The sequence below is a fragment of the Pyxicephalus adspersus genome, chromosome 11, assembly GCF_032062135.1.
Source record: "Pyxicephalus adspersus chromosome 11, UCB_Pads_2.0, whole genome shotgun sequence".
NCBI lineage: Eukaryota > Metazoa > Chordata > Amphibia > Anura > Pyxicephalidae > Pyxicephalus > Pyxicephalus adspersus.
Window position 1 is genome coordinate 41,113,163 of NC_092868.1, and position 22,156 is coordinate 41,135,318.

The window sequence follows — 22,156 nt, forward strand, 5'->3', positions numbered from 1 at the left end:
ACATCCACAAGATGCAAGAAATAAATGCATGCTACATCCTCAATGTATTTTGTGGATCTTGTCCACTTCATCAGGAGAATTTCTCTAATTAAATTGTTTTTTTTTTTTTTTGTGAATGAAGAAAGAAAAAATGTAATTATAGAAATTCTTTCTTCATTCACAAAAAAAAAAACAGTTTAATTATGGAAATTCTCATCCTGGTGAAGTGAATGAGATCCATGAAACGCGTTAAGAATGTAGCATGCATCTATTTCTGCATGTCTTGAAAAAATAAAAAAAAATCTTTTTGTCATATATCTTTCTGTATAAATCATGTAAATTAAAGTCAATGTTAGTTGTTTTATATATATATGTATTATTGCCTTAAAAGTCCTATTTTTTTGGTTAGGAAAATAAAAATATGTGAATATATTAGGGATGTGGCATGTGTATACTGTAAATATACTGTAGGGAACTTCCTTGTTGATTAATGTTAAAGTTTATTTATTTAGGTTAAATTAATATTTTTTCCCTTGGCAACCACCAAAAAAAACTTTTTAGGTAATCCCATGGTCCGAGAGTTTAACCGGTCTCCTGAAGTCCCTACACTAAGGCGCTCCGTCCATCTAGTGAGGTAAGCCTGGCAGTATGAGGATGCCAAGGAAACCCATGGAGGGTGACAAGGCAATGCCAGTTGATGGGGAATGAGGGGTAGGGTAATTACAAGGGCTCTTTACTGATACCCCAGTCAAAAGGGGCATTTAATCCTTGCTGTGCAAGCAAAGGCCCAGTCCATTTTTCGTTTCCTCAGCACAGTGGGGAACCACAGTGCTCTGCCGCAGACTCAACCGCAGTCCTAACTGCTCCCTTTTCAAGTGAATAAGTGAGATAGGGACCATGTTTGCACGCGGCTAAGGCAGATAGTCACCCATATTGATTTTTTTTTTTTTTTACAACCATAATCACAGCCATCTGCAAAAGTGGTTACTTAGGGTGCAGAATATTATTATATAAAAGATTTATCATATTGGTGAAATTCCCCCTCATTTCCTGTGCTGGGCACAATCTCCTTACAATCAGGGGAAATCCCAGCTGTTATTGAAGCAGGTGTCTCTGTTTGTAGATTTCCCCTCCATTTCCACTTTACAATACAAATCCTACATTCCTATTTCATTTCTATGTATGAATACAGCACAATGTCCCCGGGCTCTAACATAACACAGACCCGGTGCCCTTGAGAATGAAGTGAAAGCATGAACTGTATTCACCCTCCTCTATTTCCTGCCTGTCACAGGAGGAGGAAGAGGAGGAGGAAATGGCGGGAAGCTGGGGTCAGCTATGGCTGTGCTCGTGACGTGATTGTGTCTGCAGAGGGCGCTGCTCCGCCAGGTGTGTATGACCCCCCCGTACCTGGCCCGGGTGTTGCAGAGTTTTGGGGGTGGATAGCAAAATTTCGTGTGATAGCAGCTGTTAGTGCTGCAGCATTTCCAGTTTATTGAGAGTTCCAGGCACACAGGGCTGGCTGCAGGGGGGCACAGAGCGCCCATGTTATGTCAGGGCAGTGCATGGGATGCTTGGCACCCCCATATTGCTGCATTCAGCATTCAGTACAGCACTGTGTTACATAAAATCTTCATGTAGTCTCACATCTGTGCAAACTCAGGCATTGTATGTTATTTTGTGGTTTACTTGTGCAGGGCAAAGCTACCAGTCCTCTATACAGGTCCCTGGGTTACATACGAGATAGAGACTGTAGATTTGTTCTTGTTGAATTTGTATGTATGTCAGAACAGGTACATTATTTTATTAAATGCAATTAGGACAGATGTTTGTCTCAACATAATATTAGGCAGCGTGGTGTCATTTAGTGTATAAAATCCTAATTATGGGTTAATCACAAACAAAGCAAAAAAAAAAAAGCTTTATGGAGCCTAGACGTTCATTAACAAGCTGTGCTTTGATATGCAAAAAGAAACTAATGACCAAGACAAACTCTGCAGTTAAGAGTTACAAGATGTTACAGATCAGCTCAGCTCCTAAAATCACCCAGAACCTCAGCTGTGTTTAGCAAAAGATTTGTTCTGCAAGTTATGCAAACTGCCCCCTCTCCTATCAAGTCTCCATCCTGCACACAAGGGAGTAGTAAAGCCCCGTTCATATCTAGGAGTCATCTGTATGTCAGATGTCCTTAACCCGGGGACTAGCTTTATTAAAAATTACAGACCCCCCCCCCCCCCAGCAGAACATATAACCTTTCTATTCCTCCCACTGCTGTGTCTATAGGAAAACTTTATTTCTGAGTATTAAAATCAGGAAGAATTGAACCCTTTGCATAGTTTTTATTCCTGTCTGTGACACCATTGTGTAGATTTGCTCCGCCATTTGTTCTGATGACCGTTGTTAAGGAGAAGTGAGGGAAAATGTAAAGTGGTTACAGAACATCCTCCAATGGGGCGCCTGTTACAGGGAGCCCCCCTCACTTTTGGAGATTCCCTCTAATCTCTAATGTTGCATTTGCAAAAAAAAAAAAAAAAAGTTCCCCATTGGCCCACAGTTTTGGCTTCTGAATAGGGTGGTGAAGGATCAAAGGACAGATGGATATTTGGATTTGGATATGTGAGGGGTGGTGTCTGCACCACAAATACTGGAAGTGAGTGTTAGGGGAGCTCCAGCAACATTGGGAGCAGCATGATTTTATACCCAAGAGCTTGGTATTAGCAGAAGGACCCTCAACATTGCTGTCCGAGGCTTCACATCGCGCCTAAATGGCTCCTGGCAGCACCTCTTGGTGCCCCAGGAGCCAGTAGTCACAGAGTATTGATATGTGAGGGCAATGGTGGCATTGATCTCTAGAGGTCTCATCTGTAGGGAGAGGTCTTCTGTACAATATCCACAGTCTGTGATCACTTCCAGCATGTCTCCAGTCTTGTATGCTCTTCCATGGCATTGAATAATATAGGTGGCCCTTTGGTGGTGTCAGGGGTCACAGCTAAGACCCCGTATATCTAGAATGTTAACAAGCAATGATTTAGATGGTGGACTAGTGATTGATTCTGCCCCCTATGTGGCTCAATTCTCCACTAATTGTCACCATTGGCTGTTGAAAATGGGCACAAGGCGGCCACTTATAAACCAAAACAAATAGGAACCCAGTTTCCACGAAAATAAGACAGTGTCTTATATTAGTTTTTGCTCCAAAGAATGCACTAAGGCTTATTTTCAAGGGATGTCTTATTTATGTTTTTTGAACAACAATCAACATTTATTCAAATATAGTCATGTTATTACATTCTGGAAAAGCCTCATAACTCTCTAAACCCTGAAATCCATCATGAATTTCTTGTGATATTCAGGAACAAAAATCAACATTTATTCAAATACAATCATGTCATCATCTTCTGGAACAACATCTTAACTCTCCAAACCCTAAAATCCATCATGAATTTCTTGTGAATTTCTCTATCTCCTTTAGAACCATTGGCCCCAGTTTCTCATGTCTAGCCATAGCACTGTCCATATATGAGTACCTCTTGTCCATGTATTTGTTTATATTGTAGTTTATTTTCAGGGTAGGGCTTTTATTTCGAGCATCCTCAAAAATACAGAATAATCATGCTAGGGCTTATTTTCATGGTAGATCGTATTGTAATGGAAACAGGGTATGTTCATCATAATACTCACCTGACAAGATTGATTTTTTTTGTAATCTTTTGTATATTCCTGCTGCTGCTTTCCTATCAACATTCCTTGTTCACCAGATTTTTTAAATCAGCGGGCATCTGGCCAACCTCTCAGTAACTCCAACCACCACACTAGTTCTTGATAAAGCAACATTTGGACATTTACCAGCACGCGGCACTCGATCGTTGCTGCCCCCTTTCATTCCTTGTCGGTGGCTTCCATGTGTAGCGTCTTGGCGGCTGCAGGCACGGTTCCCAGGCATGAGGAAGCAGTAACCACACCACAGCCTCTTTGCCCATCTGCACTCTGAGGTTGCAGTGCCGGTATCACTTCCTTATGCCAGTAAGCCACTGCCTCCAAGGAGACGATACATAGAGCTTCTACCCCATGTTACCAATAGTTAGAGAGAGATGGGAGCCAGGTTAGTTCTGCTTTGAAAAATGCACATTTAGTACATAGGTGTGAACCGAACACATAGGAAAACATTGTGATTTCTGTTAAAAATTAATGTTTATGCAATAAAATCTATGTGTTTCACTGTAAGGAAATGCAGATGTGTGAACAGCACAAAGGCTGACTGGTTGTATATACCGATACACACAATCATTCGCAATAGACACCTCTGATAAAGGAACAAATACTCTGCTTCTTTACTGTGCTTACTTCTGTATTGTCCATTGTTGCTGGCAAAGAGTAAATACACTATACCGTATTTTTCGGCATATAAGACGCACTTTTTCTTCCCCAAAACTGGGGGGGAAAAGTGGGTGCGTCCTATACGGCGAATGCAAGTTTTAAAAATAAATAAAACCGCTAAAATACTTACCCGATCCCGCGATCCTGCGTGCTTCTGCGATCTTCTCTCCTCTCCTCCTGGCTGCAGCGCGTGTCCCCGCCTTCCTGCAGACCCAGCGAGGAGAAGCCTGCACACGCGATCCCGGAAGCAGGCTGGGAGAGCAAGCGTGCCCCCGCGATCCCGGAAGCAAGCCGGAGGAGCGAAACGGACCGGTAAGTGGGAAGGGATGATCAGCAGGGGATAAATAGGCACAGAGTGGGGATCCTCTTCTGATCACTCTGTGCCAATTCATCCCCTTCTGATCGCCCTGTGCCTATTCAACCCCTTCTGATCACTCTGTGCCAATTTATCAGAAGGGGTTGAATTGGCACAGGGTGATCAGAAAGGGATAAATTGGCACAGAGTGATCAAAAGGGGATGAATTGGCACAGGGCGATCAGCAGGGGATAAATTGGCACAGAGTGGGGAATTTATGCCCTTCTGATCACTCTGTTCCAATGTATCCCCTTCTGATCGCCCTGTGCCAATTCAACCGCTTCTGATCACTCTGTGCCAATTTATCAGATCACAGGGTGATCAGAAGGGGATAAATTGGCACAGAGTGATCAGAAGGGGATAAATTGGCACAGGGTGATCAGAAGGGGAATAATCTTTTAGAATCTTTTTTTCCTAGATTTTCCTTCTTTAAAATTGGGTGCGTCTTATATGCCGGAGCGTCTTATATGCCGAAAAATACGGTATTTGTTTTGGATTTGGTGTTGTCCTTCACATTAGGGCTCATCAGAAATTCTTGTCTCAGGTGACAACACAATGGGTTTGATTTATTAAAGCACTCCAAGGCTAGAGAGAATACACTTTCATCATTGAAACTGATAGCAAATAGTAAAATGACTTTGAATAAATCTATTCAAGGTGTGCTGGATCACCCAGGTTCACAGATGAAAGTGTATCCTCTCCAGCCTTGGAGAGGCTCTACTGCACTGAAATCCCCACCAGTGTTGTCAGCACTGCCCTGTTCCACCCAGTACCCCTCATCAGCTCCATAATATAAGGGCAAGTTGTTCTGAATTTGAATAGAGAAGAGCTTGCCAGGGCTGGCAATACTGGTTGGGATAAGTAGTTAGAAGCTCACTGATTATTTTGCAATAATGTGGAGAAATTATCATCTAATGTATTATGTATGTATTAAATACGTTTAGGAACAAGTCTTCATGGTTGTACCTCTATCTTCTTATCAAGCTCTTCGGGGCCGGGTCCTCTCCTCCTGTATCACTGTCTGTATTAGTCTGTCATTTTCAATCCCTATTTAATGTACAGCGCTGCGTAATATGTTGGCGCTATATAAATCCTGTTTAATAATAATAATAATAATCACAAAGCATATAATATTAGAATGCTCTGATAGAAGAAGCCTTATCCTGTATTCCAAACCTGAAACAGTGTAGCTAAAACTGCTCCCTAAAGCTACGTACACACTTCCAATTTTTATCTTTGGTAAACGAACGATCCTGCACGAGATCTGCAAATGATCGTATGGCACCGATCCTGTACCTACAGATAACGACACGATCGTTCAAAGATATTGTACACACGATAGATGCGATCGTTTGAACGATATAGGAAGTGACATGCACCACAGGAAGTGAGCGAACGTTCGTTCACCGCGCATGCTCAGACCATGGACGATCACTGAACGACCGTACACACGACAGATGGTCAACGATCGTCGTCCGATCCGCCGGTCCGGTCGTTCATTTCCAACGACTATCCTCGTTCGTCGGCGTCGTTGGTTACTTTTTTTACGAACGATTTTTGGCCAGTCGGTCATTCGTCGTTCGTTCGTCGTTCGTTCGTCGTTCATTTCCAACTATAAAAATTGGAAGTGTGTACGCAGCTTAAAGCTGCCAACAAATTCAATCTTTGCCAATAAGCAGAGGCATTGGTTACTGTGGGAAAGGTGACTCCTTTGCTTTGTCACTGCTCCAGAATGTATATGTGGGTTCAGATTATCTGCTTCAATTGCAGCCTTCTCACACAGGTCCTCTGCTTTATGATAAATGGAATGCACTTTTGTCTATAAAATAACTCCCTATTAGAGCCACAATGTATAGGTGTGATGCATAGCCCAGTTTAAAAACTATGAGTATCTCTGATTGGACTAATGGATTATCTTTGTAGGAAGCCAGTCTGATAAATAACCTCAGGGACACGGCTGTTCTGCTTTCTCAGCATTGCTGCGCGGGAAACCATCCTGATAACCAATACACAACAATGTTAGAGTACTTCTGAGCCTTGACCTGTCAGGGAGCAATAAATGAGAATTTTTTTCTTCACTTGCAACCTGAGATCCTCGATGTCTAAAAAAGAATATTACTGCATGCTGCAAATGACATTGACAAGGTTTTCTCCTGGAAATCTGACTCCTTTATAATTTAGGATTAAATGTAACCTTTATATATTTACCAAATAATGTTTTATGTTCATTGCAGGAGATGGTAGGGCTGCTGCTATAACTGCAAAAACCAATACCTTGTGCCCATCCTTTATCTTCAGGGTCTGACACTCCCTCTCATGCAGGTTTAGGGAAATCTTCATCTGGACAGTTTTGATGGGTGCACAGTCAGGTAAATAATCAATATTATATAATCAATACTAGACATTGGTTGTTCCCTGGGTGCCTCCTTGCACCCGTCCACCAGCCCCGATCATTGCTCAGGCAAAATACAGAAATTAATGATCAATGTTTAATCAATATACTGATCAAACATTGATTGGGACTGCCCTTTTTATTACTCATTTGGTATTTTCAATGTCTAAATCAAATCCATCACTAACTCATTGAAAATGAAGGATGACTGTATGGCCAGTAATATTTTCCTTCCGGTTCACAACAATTTCTATACAGAGATGTGTACTTACATACAATACACAATCTTATATCAAGGCGTGGGCACATGTGCTAACAACTAAGCTGGCAGATGTTCCGCAGCAGAGCAGGTATTGTTAAAGCACAACTCAAAAAAGCACAAGAAAATACTTATTACATAAAGCAGCTCCCTTATATGCATTTAATTCATTTGTATTTATGTACATGCAATCCTGAATTTTACACAGTTCAGCCACACAATCAGGCCTGTCTGGTGGGGAAAAAGACTTTTTACTTTACTAGAGTTCAGTAACAATAACATGTCCCATTTCCAGCCTGTTATCCATCACCAGAAGGAGACACGGCAGATGGGCGAGCCCATCTCCAACTCTCTTCTCTGTCCTCCTATCAGCATGTTAGTACATAAACTACAACACCACTGATGTCAAACTTCTTCTTCTATTAATCTTTGTTGTAGTGGGAATACATGATGCGCTACCAAGTACCAATATTCACAAATGCAAAGCTGCATATGTTTGTGTCTTATATCTGCCATTAGTTCAGTGTTAACCACTTAATTTCCTTTGTTTTTCACTGAGGAGGAAGCATCAACTTTTTTAGCAAGCAGTTATGAAAATTTCTTATGTTAAGTGTTCATTGATTGCACCTTAACTTAACTGCAGCTGTAATGGCCCATTCTTTGCTGAAGTGTCACATTGGGCCATTGAAGCAGAAGCAAGACTGACTCATTTATGGATGCCCTGAGATTTCATTCAAGTGGTTGGTAAATTAAGAGCCATTTCTGTTCGACATATGTGCCAGCCTTCCACTGCATGCGATCACTCAATTATCAGTACATCATCAGGTAAACTACATCCCTGTTCTCATCTGAAAAGTTACTCTCTTACAAACTCAGCCAGCAAAAAAGAATATTAAAGGTCGCACATTCCATAGGAAATCTCTGTTGAATTCTAAATGTTTATAGAGATGATGGCTACAGGTTTAGAGGGTTCATTGACCTGACTGTCAATTCTCTTTTTATATCCAGTAAAAGTTTATTGTGCATACAATCTTTGCATTTCTGAAGGTGTTAAAGTGAACTTGTCAATAAAGCAGAAGTTGTCAATCTGTGGGACTGCACATAATATTCATTATATGTAATGGTACAGAAGGCTGTACAGTGTAGATAGGGAAAATGTTAGGGATTTTGTACCTGCTGCAGGTGTGATAATATTTATTATGATTAATAAACTGCATTTAAAAAGCACCAACATATCATGTAGCAGTGTACAATAAATAGGGTTGCAAATGACAGGCAGATACAAACAATGCAGGAGGAGAGAACCCTGCACAATCTATTACAGCCTCTTCCAAATCAAACTGAAAATTTCAAACACCAGTTAAGCTACGTACACACGTCAGATTTTTATCGCCCGATAATCGGCATCGGCCAATTATCGGGCGAAAATCTGCCGTGTGTACAGTCGGTGTCGTCCATCGTCCGGACGACCGACCTGCCGGATCCACGGACGATGGACGACAGCCGATCCTAATGAAAGGGAAGGGGAGAGCGCGCAGCAGGGTGCCGCTCCGTCGCTCTCCCCCTCCCCTCTCCATAGAGCATGAATGGTGCTGTATGTACAGCATCGTTCATGCATCGTGCAGTCCCTTGTCGTTGGAAAGGATCGTGAAAGATCCTTTCCAACGACAAAAATTGGAAGTGTGTATGCAGCTTTAGGCTTCTTTACATTTTTATTCTAATATTTTACTATTGTTTTTATTTACTTATGTATGTCCCTATGCTCTTCAGGTTCACTTTAAATATTAGATGTTGGATCAAGTTCAATACTTAAACCCTTCTGTGGCTGCTGTGGTTCCTTGTAATGGCTTGTAGTAGTAATAATAATAATAATAATAATATTACAACCTGTAACAACACTCTGGGGCTGGAAAATCCCTATGGATGTTGGACGTGACATTTTGATATTCTCGAGGATGAGCACATCACTGCCTGTAATTTTCAGGAAGCAGGTTCCTTTTTTGGTTCATATGTAATCCTACCATCTTCTCCTACTCCCATTATCTGCAGCAAAATGTTGCATACAGGTAGATACATAGCTGCAATTGTGGTGCCGCACTGCCTTGGTGTATTGTTTGCTATAAACTGCTCAACTCTCACAACATAGAGCTGTTAACTTGGATTGGGAAAGATAAGTATTGCCCTCATTCCCTTGCAGGCATAGATGGATTTAGGACTATTGGTGTTTATTTTGGATTGATTTTTCTTTAGTGGATTTTCAGCATAAACAGCGGTTATGTTTCTGGTACATTGATCTAAATAGTTGAAATAGTTGAATTTGTTTGGTTGGGTTGATTTGTATAAAATATCCTTCATAACCTTTAATTTCCTTTTGGACCATGTGTCTAATCTCTGAGGGAATTACAGAATCTTGGAACTGACCATTCTACCTTGATTTCTCTCTTATCTTCTTCTCCTCCTGATGAAGTAGACTGTTTCCACGAAACGCGTTAAGAAATGAACAAAGATCAATAAGGAATATAGGGAGATTTATGTGTAAAATTTTAAATTATTTTATTATGTATCATTGATGTGGTTTGTCAATTAATAAATGTTTTAACTATTCAGAAAACTGTTTTTTAGCCTCTTACAATCCCCATTTTTTGGCAGACTAATAAATGATTGATGTGCCATAGGCTCTTCTTTAGATTTGTAATGTGCAATAGACATGACAGAAGGTCATATTGGGGCTTTAATGCAAAAAGTATTTTTATTCTAGAATGTATTCTAAAACAGCAGCTGAATAGGAATGTCCAATGTTGTGCAAAATTGATGGGCAAATTTGGCAAGGACTGGGTTACTGTCAGAAACTCTTTGATGTGTGATGGTGATGATATTTCCCAAACCTTAAGGAAGGAGATATTTAGTTTCTGCTTTCTAGAATAGTTGGTTGCCACCATTCAGCTGGTCCTGGCCAGTAAATGGATAGGCAGAAGTTCTTACCAGGTTTGCAACATTGTTGACACTTCCATAGAAGTGGTTTGTCTTTTGTCTTGTTTTGTTTGGCATTCTCTAGAATTCCAGTAAGTACTATGCTTGTTACTCCAATATCTCCCATGTTTGTGGAGGCTTATACCTAACATTTCAACAGCCTGACAGTTTTTTTTCTCTATAGAGAATTGCTGGCAGATAGTGTGAGTGCTTTGAATATCTAAACTTTCATTGCCGGGAAGAGATTTTCTATGTGATCCTTGCGCAAGGATTTTCTTGTGTAATAAGTAACATTTAACTGGGAGGGATCATTGACCTAGCAGAGCTTTGTTAGTTCATTGCTGTATGCTTATTGCACCAGACTTGTGCAGAAAGAGCACTGCAGGGGGAATCTAAGGAGGTCAGTTTTTTACAAAAGGTAAGTGAGCATGCTGCTTTTTGTTGCTGAGGATTTATAAAACCCATACAGGTTAAATCATATAGCATATCATATGTGCCTTCCATGTACTATCATTGTCACATTGCATGCACTTGTTTGTAGTTTAGCATGTGTTTACACAGCATATGAAGATCAGGCAGAATTCAAGCATGTTAGGAGATAACAATATTAGTTCTGGTGATACACACATACTATACACACATAAAAGTGTGCACAAGTTGGACAACAGATGGTGAAAATTAAATAAATTCTTTGGTTTAGTGACTGCTACCTGCACACTAGCGTCATCACTGGTTCCTTATGACAGGTAGGGTGGTTAAACTCGTTAACTTATTTTGGGGTCCTGCATATCACCACTTTGCTATTTCTGGAGAGGAGTCCAGAAGAGGATCCACTGGCGGTTAAAAGACACGTTGATGTTGACAATGAATGAGCTTTCCATAGAGAATAACAAGGTGACAAGTCGGTTAAGGAATCATACATTATTAATTATGTTAAACAAGATTTATATAGTACCAACATATTACACAGCGCTATACATTAAATAGGGGTTGCAAATGACAGATGAACACAGACAGTGACACAGGAGGAGGAGAGGACCCTGCCCCGAAGAGCTTACAATCTAGTAGGTGGGGGAATACATGAGTGCTATATGGCCAACCAATATGTGTTCTGTGGTAAGGAATTGGTAGGCACCCCTGCATGGCTGGTGGCAGTCATTAGGCATGAAGTTGGACTTTATTCAGATTTGAAATGTAGTTGGAAGGTGAGCTTAGAAAACCTGTTGTTAATACAAGAAATAACACAAATCTGTGGTCAGCAAAAACGTTTATTCAGTGGTTTATTTCAACTTTTTATTTTATATGATTCTAAAAAATTTTTTGGTAGGAGAATCAGTATATGCTAACAGATAGAGATACCTGTGAGAATTAATCTTCTACTGATGATCAAATCTTAAGCTGCGTACACACGTGCAATAATTATCATTGGAAACAAGCGACTAATGGCCGTTCGTCTGATAATCATTAACAAAAAAAGTGCACAACGACGTCGATGTACGAGAATTGCGGCTGGGAACGAACAACCATCCTGGTGGATCTGATTGGACGACGATTGTTCGCAATCTATTGTGTGTACGGTCGTTCAGTGATCGTGGATGGTTCTGCAATACACTTCCTCCTTTACGTGTCACTTCCTGCATCGTTCAAACGATCGTATCTAGCGTGTGTACATTATTTGTGGATTATTTTTGAACAATCGTATCGTTACAGCATATACAGAATTGTGCACAATACGATCGTTCAAAATAATCGTGCATAATCGCTAGTTGTTCATTTTCTAACAACAATTTTTGCACATGTGTACCTAGCTTTAGTAAACTGAAAGGGTTTACCCAGCTGCCACTACACTTTTAAATAAAACTACCTGTGAAATTATTTCTGCTGTTTTGTAGCAGTCATATTCAAGATTTAATTTTGCATTATGTTTTGAGCATATTTGCATATATTCTCTTGGTTGCTGTGAGCTGTCTTGAGGCAATTCTCTCTCTAGTTACTGCATTCAGCTACTCTTTTTCTTCAGGTACCCTTTACAGCTCCCCTTTAGGGCACCAGAGAGGAGGAATGATTTAGCAGATTCAGTTGTGTGCTAGCTACATGGTTTGTTTATGATACACTTGAATTCTTGCAACAAAAAAGATGAAGAGAAAGTGTTCCCCTATTTCCACATTGCACTCTCTTTCTGACTACATAAGTGAATTCTCACTTCCTCACAATGCACAATGTTCATCCAGCACCACAATTCTCAAGTGACAAATGATGTTAACTGATAAGCTAATAAACATTTGGTTTTAGTGTTCCTATGGTTACTTGTAGGAATAGAATATTTTAAATAAATACATATGTGAAAGGGTTAAGCAGGTTAGTTACATTGTTTCATGGGGGTTAAGCCAGCCAGACTTGGATTCTCACTATCTGCAGAATGTTTTGTGAGAAGAGAAGATAAGGCTCTAATTTCTCTGCAAATAAACTAGAGCTGCATAACATGTGAAGTGAATGTAAGCAATAAAAAAGTTTTTTTTCTCACATCTAAGTGGAATATAACCCAATTGTGCAATACAGCTGCTTCTAGCATAATTGTATTAAGAATGAAGGGGTGTTTTTTTCACCCAGGTGACATTACATTGGAGCAGAGGCACATAGCATAACTCTATGGATAATAAAGCAAGAAGGAAGATTACGTTTAATGCAAGCTCTACTTCCACTTTAACAAGCTTTTTTTTGGACTGTTGGTGTGTGATCTGGCCACATGGCTGATGTCTAGTCATTTTTTTTAATTAAATATATTTTAGACAGAGGTAAAGGGGGACAGCTTCTGTCAGGTTTTTTTTTTTTTTGCTGCCTCTGTTCCCATTGAAGGGATATCTACTGTGGAGACAAGATCATAGACAAATAAAGTGATTAGAAATCTGTACAATAAGACTCTGTAACAAATTTCAGATAGTATGGCGGTAAAGGCTTTTTATTCCTGCCCTCTAACACTTATTTCATGACCTGATGTTGTGTGAAGTTAAAGGACCCTGACAGAGGTTACCATACTTTGACACAGTATAAAAAAAATTGTAAGTGGACCTTTAAGGCCTATTTCAGACCTGTTTTTTGAAACCACATGGTTTGCTGCACCCAGACACATAGCAAACTGCTGGTATGTGCTCAGGAGTGACAAACTCATTTTCTTGCTTTGCCCTATCATTTGCACTTGCATTTCTTCCTCCAAAGATGGAAAAGCAACTACTCCCCCAGACAACATATTGTGTCCAGGTACCGCACTGCAACACAAACGCAACTGAATGCCAAAGCATGCACAAAATAGTTCCTAACTGCCCCTATTTGGTTAATGTGTGAAAAAGGCCTAATTAAGCACATTTTGTTATAGAGGACAAGCAGATTATCTTCCATCATTTTCCAAGAAACATCTTCCTGAATATGGCCAGCGTCATTGAGAAGCTGATTGTTTCTGTGTTTTTATAATACCCTGTGAGTTTTTACCACATTATTTATTAACATTTTTTCTATTTCAAACTTTGCCATTTTTTTTATTTTTCCAGCCTAAAAAGTGTCAATCATGAAGTGGAGGACTCTGTTTTGCTTACTTTTGGTTGGCGTAATTGCTGTCACCTGCAAAAAAAAGGGACACATATCTGTTATTCTCGTTGGGGCCACTGGGGACCTGGCTAAAAAATATTTATGGCAGGGACTCTTCCAGCTGTATCTAAATGAAGTTTCGAGGGGTCACACCTTCAGTTTCCATGGAGCTGCACTGACACCTCCGGAAAAAGCAGAGGGGATTTTGTTCGATTCTCTTAAGACTCTGAGTTGTCCAGCTGATGTTGAGCCAGACAGATGTGCCCTTGTGAAGGACCAGTTTCTGAAGCTCACCCGTTACAGACAACTGAAGACGGCTGAGAACTATACAGCGCTGCACCAGGACATTCTTTCATCATTAGCAGAAGAAGATCTTCATGAAGCTGGCAGACTTTTTTACTTGTCCGTCCCTCCATTTGCATATGCAGACATTGCTCGAAACATCAATGCCAGCTGCCGGCCGCCCCCTGGAGCATGGCTACGAGTGGTGCTGGAGAAGCCCTTTGGGCATGACTATAAGTCTGCAAAGCAGCTGGCCAGTGATATGCAAACATTCTTTCAGGAAGAAGAGATCTATCGGGTGGATCATTATCTGGGAAAACAGGTAAGGCTATCCCTTTCACAACCAAAGGCTATTAAAGCCTAGGTGACAAGCTTAGTAGTGTTGGTAAGCCTAATTGTTGGCTGTCACTTTGACTCTCTCTGTTCACTAATTGTACAGGGGCAGATTGGCAGTGGCAGTAGGTTTTTTTTCTAAACAAAGCTTATGTGATCACCATAATTCCCAATTGGTTCCCAATCATTGATGTTTGACCTGTAGCTGCCAATGATTGTTCTGTTTTAGAACTGGCAGTGCTCCCGGCTACATTTTAATTCTTTGGATACGTTGGAGAATGGAAGGAATATGAGCTAAACATTGCTAGCCCGAAAGAAGGCATGGCTTTGACCCTTCCACATCGGTCAGCTTTGTGAAGACTTCAGATCTTCCCGAATTGGAACTGAATTGGAAGTTAGTGTTTAGAGCACTGTTCACTTGGTGTACAAAAACCAGGCTAGGGTTACCAGTTCCTGAAAAAGGAAACACCTGCACCCAAAAACCCAGCAGGGGCCTTTTCGAAAAGGATAAAAGCAAAAACAGAAAAGATAATGACAAAGTGAGCATTTTGTGTAATTTATAGATAATTTTAAATTTGTCCAGAAATCAGCTTTAATATTAAAAGTTACGTACCTGGATCGGGTCTGCAAATTAGGAATGCCAGAGAGAAGTCCTAAAACTGGGACATTGAAAGCATTAGGCAAGAGGATTAGCATGACAGCCAGGCAACTAAACCAAGAGGGATCAGCAATGGCAGCCTTCGCCTTCATGATTCTTTTATCACAGGTTCAACTCTAGCTAAAACTTTTTTGTATTGGGTAGGGAAAGACAGGTTATTGCTTTCTTTGTCCCATAAGGACAGGCAGTGATGGGAACCTCTCCAATGCAGAAAAACTGAAAAACAGATTCTTTTTACTGAGGGTTATACCTTTCTAAAGAAGTGCATAAAGAAATTGTTTAACCCTTTCAGTTCTATCCAAATATTGAACTTGACTGAAACTTTCATTTGAATTGTATATCATTTTCCGGAGCCTAAACAATAAAGCTGCGTACACACTTCCAATAAATATCGTTGAAAACGAATGACCGATCGTCTGAAAATCGTTCACAGAAAAGGTGACCAACGACGCCGACGAATGAGGATTGTCGTTGGAAATGAACGACTGTCACGGCAGATGTGATTGGCCGATGATCGTTTGCTATGTATCGTGTGTACGGTTGTTCAGTGATGGTGCATGTTTCTGCTATACACTTTCTCCTTTACATGTCACTTCCTGCATGGTTCAAACGATTGTATCTAGTGTGTGTACACTATTGTTGGATTATATTTGAACGATCCTATCGTTACAGCATGTACAGAATTGTGCACAATACGATTGTTCAAATATAGTCGTGCATAATAGTTGATCGGTCATAATCGTTCGTTTTCTAACGATAATTATTGGAAGTGTGTACCTAGCTTAACTAGTACAAGTGTTATTTATTTAGGCCCTTCTGCCACAGATCTAATACACTTGTGATGTATCTCTTCCAGGCAGTTGAACAGATTCTGCCTTTTAGACGGCGCAATCAAAAGCATCTAGAACCAATCTGGAACAGGCAACACATAGACCGAGTGGAAATTGTTATGAAGGAAACTGTTGATGCAAAAGGTATTTGTATAGGGAACTCTACAGTTTACTGTCTTAGAAAACTCTTCTTTAGAGGTATAGCACCCAGGAGCAATATCTTGGTTGACCCAAAAGCTACTTCTCCTTAAAACTGATACTTAAAGTGAAAGTTAAGCCTCCAGCCAAACTGGTTTTCCATATTCACACTAAGCTGTTGTACTAACAGCAAGTTAATCCTTTTTTTTTTTTTTTTTTTTTTTTTTGGTTTTACTTTAAAGTAAACCAGTCACAAAACTGGGAAAGTCAAACAGGCAAAAGTAGAATTTACCATCATTGAAAATATTATCAGAATAATCCAGTTTATTCAGAAACAAATGCAGTAGAATATTTAATGAAAATCTTAACATTTCTGTAAGTGTTTGACTCTATCTTATTCTAATTCCAAAGCCTCAATATAGAAATTTGATATGAAGGTTGGGCTTACTGGTTAAAGGGTAAGAAATAAGTGGGAGTGGAGTTAAGCTTGACTGTAGGTAACATTGAAATTTACATATACATTTTGCAGGCAATATCCCTAATAGCAACAACCCATCACAAGATCATAGTATTTAGGTTGAATAAACTGACGTATCTATTAAAGCCCTTTTTTATTAATTAACCCTACTGTACAACCCATAATTTCTTTTAAGGCCGCACCAGCTTTTATGAAGAATACGGTGTTATACGTGATGTCATCCAGAACCATTTGACAGAAATTTTGACCTTAGTTGCCATGGAAGTGCCAAAAAATATTACCAACTCAGATTATGTCCTGAGAGCCAAGATGGAGTTATTGAATTCTCTGCACCCTGTGGAAGGCAGCAGGGCTGTTATTGGTCAGTACCAGAATTATGTCCAGCAGGTCAGAGAGGAGATGGAAAAACCTCCACATTTTTTTACCAACACACAGACCTTCGCAAGTAAGTTGCTTCTTCTAAATCTACACGGTTGTAAAAATGTTTGCATGCTTAACTTGGAGATCATGGAATTGCTTCATGTAGCTCACAATTGACTCACACAAGAAGTTGAATGCATATTAAAACACCCTGAGAGTGGGGGACTCATGGGATGTTTAATACAGGAAAATATGTATGTATGTGAGAACCTTTTTTCTATATAATAATGGTACCCAAGGGCTACATTTGCATGCACAAGTTAGGTGGAGATATGCATCTAAATCAACCTCTTCTCTATACCCTAACAAGTCAATTTAAGGTGCCCAAAATACATGCACAGTGGGAAATGCCTAGGGTTTAGGATGGTGAATGCCATATATATCATACTAATATCAGTAAAACCCCCTGCCCTCCTGTTTATTACATCTGTTTCCCCATTGTTGGTGTCAGTGGGAGTAAAATAAGCCTCAGAGCGATCCAGCATTCAGTACTCTCCTGCACACACATTTTAGTAAATGAAATCCAGTTTCTTTTTTGAACCACAACAAATTTTATTGTTTCCTTTAATGAAATATAATGGAAATATAAGCAGAAGAAATGACTAGTAATAAATGAAATGTCATGAGATTCAGAAAATTATTTGAATGTTTCAAAAAATATGGTCTAAACTGGATTTTTTTTTTTGTTCTTTTTAAGGTGCCCTTATATATATTGATAACATGCGTTGGGAAGGAGTGCCCTTTCTCTTGGTATCCGGCAAAGATTTAGATGAGAGGACTTCATATGTCAGAGTTGTTTTCAAGGACAATGCCTTCTGCTTGCAAAAAGATTCAGCCAGGGACACGGTGAAGAATCCTTGTAAACCCAGGCAGGTTATATTTCACATTGGCCATGGAGAGCTGGGTTTTCCTGCTTTACTAGTAAGCCGCAATTTGTTTAAACCAAGCATTGTACCCAGCCAATGGCAAGAAATATCTGAACTCCCAGATGTTGTTTTATTTGGTCAGCCACTGTCTGATTATTATGTATACCGTCCTAACCAAGAAAGAGAGGCTTACTCTATATTAATCTCAAATATTTATCGAGGAAAGAAAGAGTCCTTCATCACAACACAAAATCTGCTGGCTTCCTGGAAGTTCTGGACTCCCATCTTGCAAGAGCTAGAGAGAGTTTCACCAAGAATCTATCCAGGAGGTTCAGAAACAGGTCAACTGCTAGACTTTGTAATAGAGCATGGTGAGCTACGTTTTCTGACAGATGAGCGTTTAGAGATGATGGACATTCAGCAAAATACAAACACATTTGCTTCAACACAGTCCAAATTCCTTGGGAACACCATGGTTTCTAACTGGGCAGACCAGCTGATACAGAAACTAGCACAGGACATACAAGAAGCAGCTGACGAAGCGGTGCGGCACTCTGGTAGTTTCCATTTGGCTCTTTCCGGGGGCTCCAGCCCCATCGCTTTGTTTCAGAGATTGTCTAGGCATCATCATGGCTTTCCATGGAAACACACTCATTTGTGGATGGTGGATGAACGCTGTGTGCCATTTACAGATATAGAATCTAACTTTGGTAGCCTTGAAAGACATTTGCTGCAGCATGTCAGAATCCCCTATAATAATATCCACCCCATGCCTGTACAGAGGAACCAAAGGCTCTGTGCAGAAGAAGATATGGGTACCCAGGTCTATGCTCAGGATATCGCTGCCTTGGTTGGTAATTCAAGCTTTGACTTTGTGCTTTTGGGACTAGGAAATGATGGGCACACTGCTTCCATCTTCCCCGGCTCCCAGAATGGGATCACAGGAGATGAAATGGTGTTGTTTTCAAGAAGTCCAATAAAGCCCCACGATAGAATAAGCCTTAGCCTCCCACTAATTAATAAAGCCCGGAAAGTTGCCGTCCTAGTCCTGGGTAAAGGGAAGCATGAAATTCTTACTCTCATTAGCAGAGCCGAAAGCAATCCCAATAAATGGCCAATCTTCGGAGTAAAACCAACATCTGGGCAGTTGTTATGGTACATTGATTATGAAACATTGTTTAGGTAAAAGAAACAAAATGACTTTGTGTCAAACAATAAAAGTGCCTTTTGTACTTGAAGGATCATTCCAACATAAAAGCATTTCATTATTTGGTAGATGACTATGATCGAGCTTCTTTGATGAAGACTCCAGCAGCAGAATGTCTATTGGTTCCTATGTGTGCTAATTTGTTACAGCCATAAGGCCCATGTCATTGTAACACATTTATTGCATTGATGGGATTGCTAAGAATAATAAAGCACTCACCTACTTCTACCACATCACCCCCTGGTTGGCTCTACCAGCAACCTGTCACTTTATTGCTGCTTCATTGCTGTCAAGCAAGATTTTGCAATGTTTTAGCCAATGGGGTAACTATGCTATAGCCTAAGGTGAGTGGACTTTCAGAAATCCTGTGCTATGTAGTGTGACACGGACCTTACAAAGAGGTCCTAATCTGTTGAATTAATATTTTAGTTTGCATTACAAAAAAATGTAACCTTGCAAGCGTAATAAAATGCTGCCTTCTACAGTAGAGGTGCAGCTCCTCAAGTGGTGGATCCAATGCTGACATTTCCAGTGGTTAATTCAGGCCTTGGGAACAGGGAAAAGATTTTGAAGGACTGTGGGTAATTTTCCTACCAGTGCCCAACCACAATAAAATATTGCTTTTAGTCGGAATGATCCATTTATAAACCAACAGATTTGCATATTTTTTGGTACATATAAAAAAATATCTCCCACTTTCAGACCCATGGTATATCTGAAATTTACACTTGGTGCTATTGGTACTATTTTTCTAACCTCAATTTTGTAGGATGGCCACTTTCAGACTGCAATGTGTCTAGGAACTGCCTAATACATCTTTTAGTACATGAGGCCGTCCTTTGTTTTACATTGTCAAAATATATGTATTCTATGCTTTCTCTACACACATCCAGGTCATTTTCCATAGTTTTCACTGTCCCTATTTCTTTCCCTTGTATGTGTCTTTGCTGATTGAATGTTTTTGTATCTCTTCTTTCTTATTATTCTACCCTCTGTCCTTTCCACTCCATTTTTTCTGTTCCTGCTGTTCTTCTGTATCCCACTTTGTCCTATGAGATTTTCCTCCTTTTGAAGCTTACTGCTCTAAAGAATTGGTGGCGGTATTAGTTGTCATTTTTCAGATTTCCCTTTATTTTCACCTGTCGGTAACACACTTACTGTCTTATGGTGAAAATACTATGCCATGACAAGTCTCCATAGGCTGTTTTCCTTTTTTGGATTATAAACATCTCCCCCAGCTCCTTATTTCCATTACATAGAGGTCAAGTGTTTTGTAGTTCAAAGAAGATATGCTTTATAATTTAAAGTTAATAATAGTATTGGGGCAAATAGATTGCATTGTTTGAAATTTCTGTTCTGCACAGGAAGCTAAAATTATTAGTTTACACTTTAAATAAAAATATTCAATTGCAAGTAAGCAAACTGTTTATTGCAGACAATGTCCCTTCTGAAATAAAACAAACTTACCTGTCTGTTTACAATTCTTTCTGTAATGTATATTAAACTGGACATTATCAGCTTAGTGTACTATCCTGGCATACTTGGCTACCAAGAATGAATGTACTCCCACGCACATGTGTTGTGTTTGCCCTGGTCAATCACAATGGCTGAAGATTTTGAACCTGGAAGGGAACAGGGGAAGATGCTAGTACCTGCAATGTAGCGAGGAGAGGTGAGTGTACTTGCAAAATTACAGGTAAGTTTATTTTATTGCAGAAGGAACCTTGGCTTCTGCAATAAACAACCTGTCTGTTTGCAATTTTTTTCATCTTTAGCTTATCTTTAAGGTGCAATAATCTATAATACATACAATATATATATATATATATATATATATATATAATACATACAGGGTGTCAACATTGGGTAGATGTCTTACCTTCACCATTAACTATTGTGTGCTAAAAAATTTTGCTTGGATTGCCCTCTAAGTGTACACCTTTTAAAAGGAATCACTGGATATAGTTTTTGAAGATGTTTCTAAGTCGATCAGTTTGCATATTATGTTTTTATTAATAATTTGGACCACTAACTGTGAATGACTACTGAATTTATGACTTTTTTTGTTACCTTATCCACTGAAAAAGACAAAACTGAAATGTGAATAAATTAACTAAATTACAGATATTTTTTGTGATCACTAAGTAATTTTATTAAATGTTTTTAGCATTTCTTGTATCCATGTTTGTGAAAATAAATACTTTAATTGGAATTAAAAAAATCACCAACTGATGTCAAACAACTGCTGATATTTTTTTCTTTTACAAATAACACAAATGCAGTATTTTCAGTTTCATATTGAACAAAAGAAAGCAAAATTCATACTGACCCTAAAGTTAGAAATGGTCCAGTCTGCACAATGCTAAACTCCAGCAAAACCACTCAATGCACCTTTTTGATATACGATAAACGTACGATATTACAATATTTGATATACAATAAATATTTGATATATCGTATAATTATAGGAGTTGTTTTATCTCCAAAGTAGATAAATACATGCTGCCTAATGACAAGATGTACACAGCCCCTGCAGAAAGCATAGCTTGGTCAGTGATCTCACTTTTCACTACTGCATATAAGCAATAGAGCTTTCTTTGCTTTACTGCAGGATCACCCCTATTTAAGGAGAGCTGATACTTGGATTTTTTTTGGTAGAGCCACATGACCAGTGAGATTATGTAGATAAAACCAGAATAGCCAGAAATTATGAATAGCAACCAGAATGGAGACGTTTAGTTACCAGCGCAGCAGAAGGTATTCATGCAGCATCCTCATTCACTCAAAACATAATTTACATATCATTCATTACAATATATATCAACATACACAAGTGGTTTATTCATCAATTTATGATAATGGGTGGACTTAAATATATACAGGTATCCCTATAATGTAATGTCATGCATTTGCAGCTTGTATGATCCATACATTGGGACTGTGAAAAATTATTGAACTCTATGCATTCAGTTAGTTATTCCAGCCTGGCCAAGCAAGATGGTTGAAGATTCTGAACTCAGAAGAGGACCA

General features: G+C 39.5%; 1 protein-coding gene across 2 annotated transcripts; it reads left to right on the forward strand.

Annotated features, from left to right (window-relative positions):
- Window positions 1–1,278: 1,278 nt before the first annotated feature.
- On the forward strand, window positions 1,279–21,368 carry H6PD (hexose-6-phosphate dehydrogenase/glucose 1-dehydrogenase). 2 transcript variants are annotated; one of them, XM_072425580.1, is made up of 5 exons: window positions 1,279–1,368; window positions 13,878–14,518; window positions 16,044–16,161; window positions 16,809–17,078; window positions 17,751–21,368. In XM_072425580.1, the coding sequence occupies exons 2-5, from the start codon at window positions 13,895–13,897 to the stop codon at window positions 19,103–19,105; spliced, it is 2,367 nt and encodes a 788-aa protein (XP_072281681.1). In that variant the 5' UTR covers window positions 1,279–1,368; window positions 13,878–13,894; the 3' UTR covers window positions 19,106–21,368. The 2 variants fall into 2 exon arrangements, with proteins under 2 accessions (XP_072281681.1, XP_072281680.1); XM_072425579.1 differs by lacking the exon at window positions 1,279–1,368 and adding an exon at window positions 10,625–10,750.
- Window positions 21,369–22,156: the final 788 nt, after the last annotated feature.

Coding starts and splice junctions, on each gene's coding strand:
- H6PD (XM_072425580.1), top strand. CDS start 13,895: ATGAAGTGGAGGACTCTGTTTTGCTTACTTTTGGTTGGCGTAATTGCT. Junction 14,519..16,043: donor ATCATTATCTGGGAAAACAG/GTAAGGCTATCC, acceptor TATCTCTTCCAG/GCAGTTGAACAGATTCTGCC. Junction 16,162..16,808: donor GGAAACTGTTGATGCAAAAG/GTATTTGTATAG, acceptor ATTTCTTTTAAG/GCCGCACCAGCTTTTATGAA.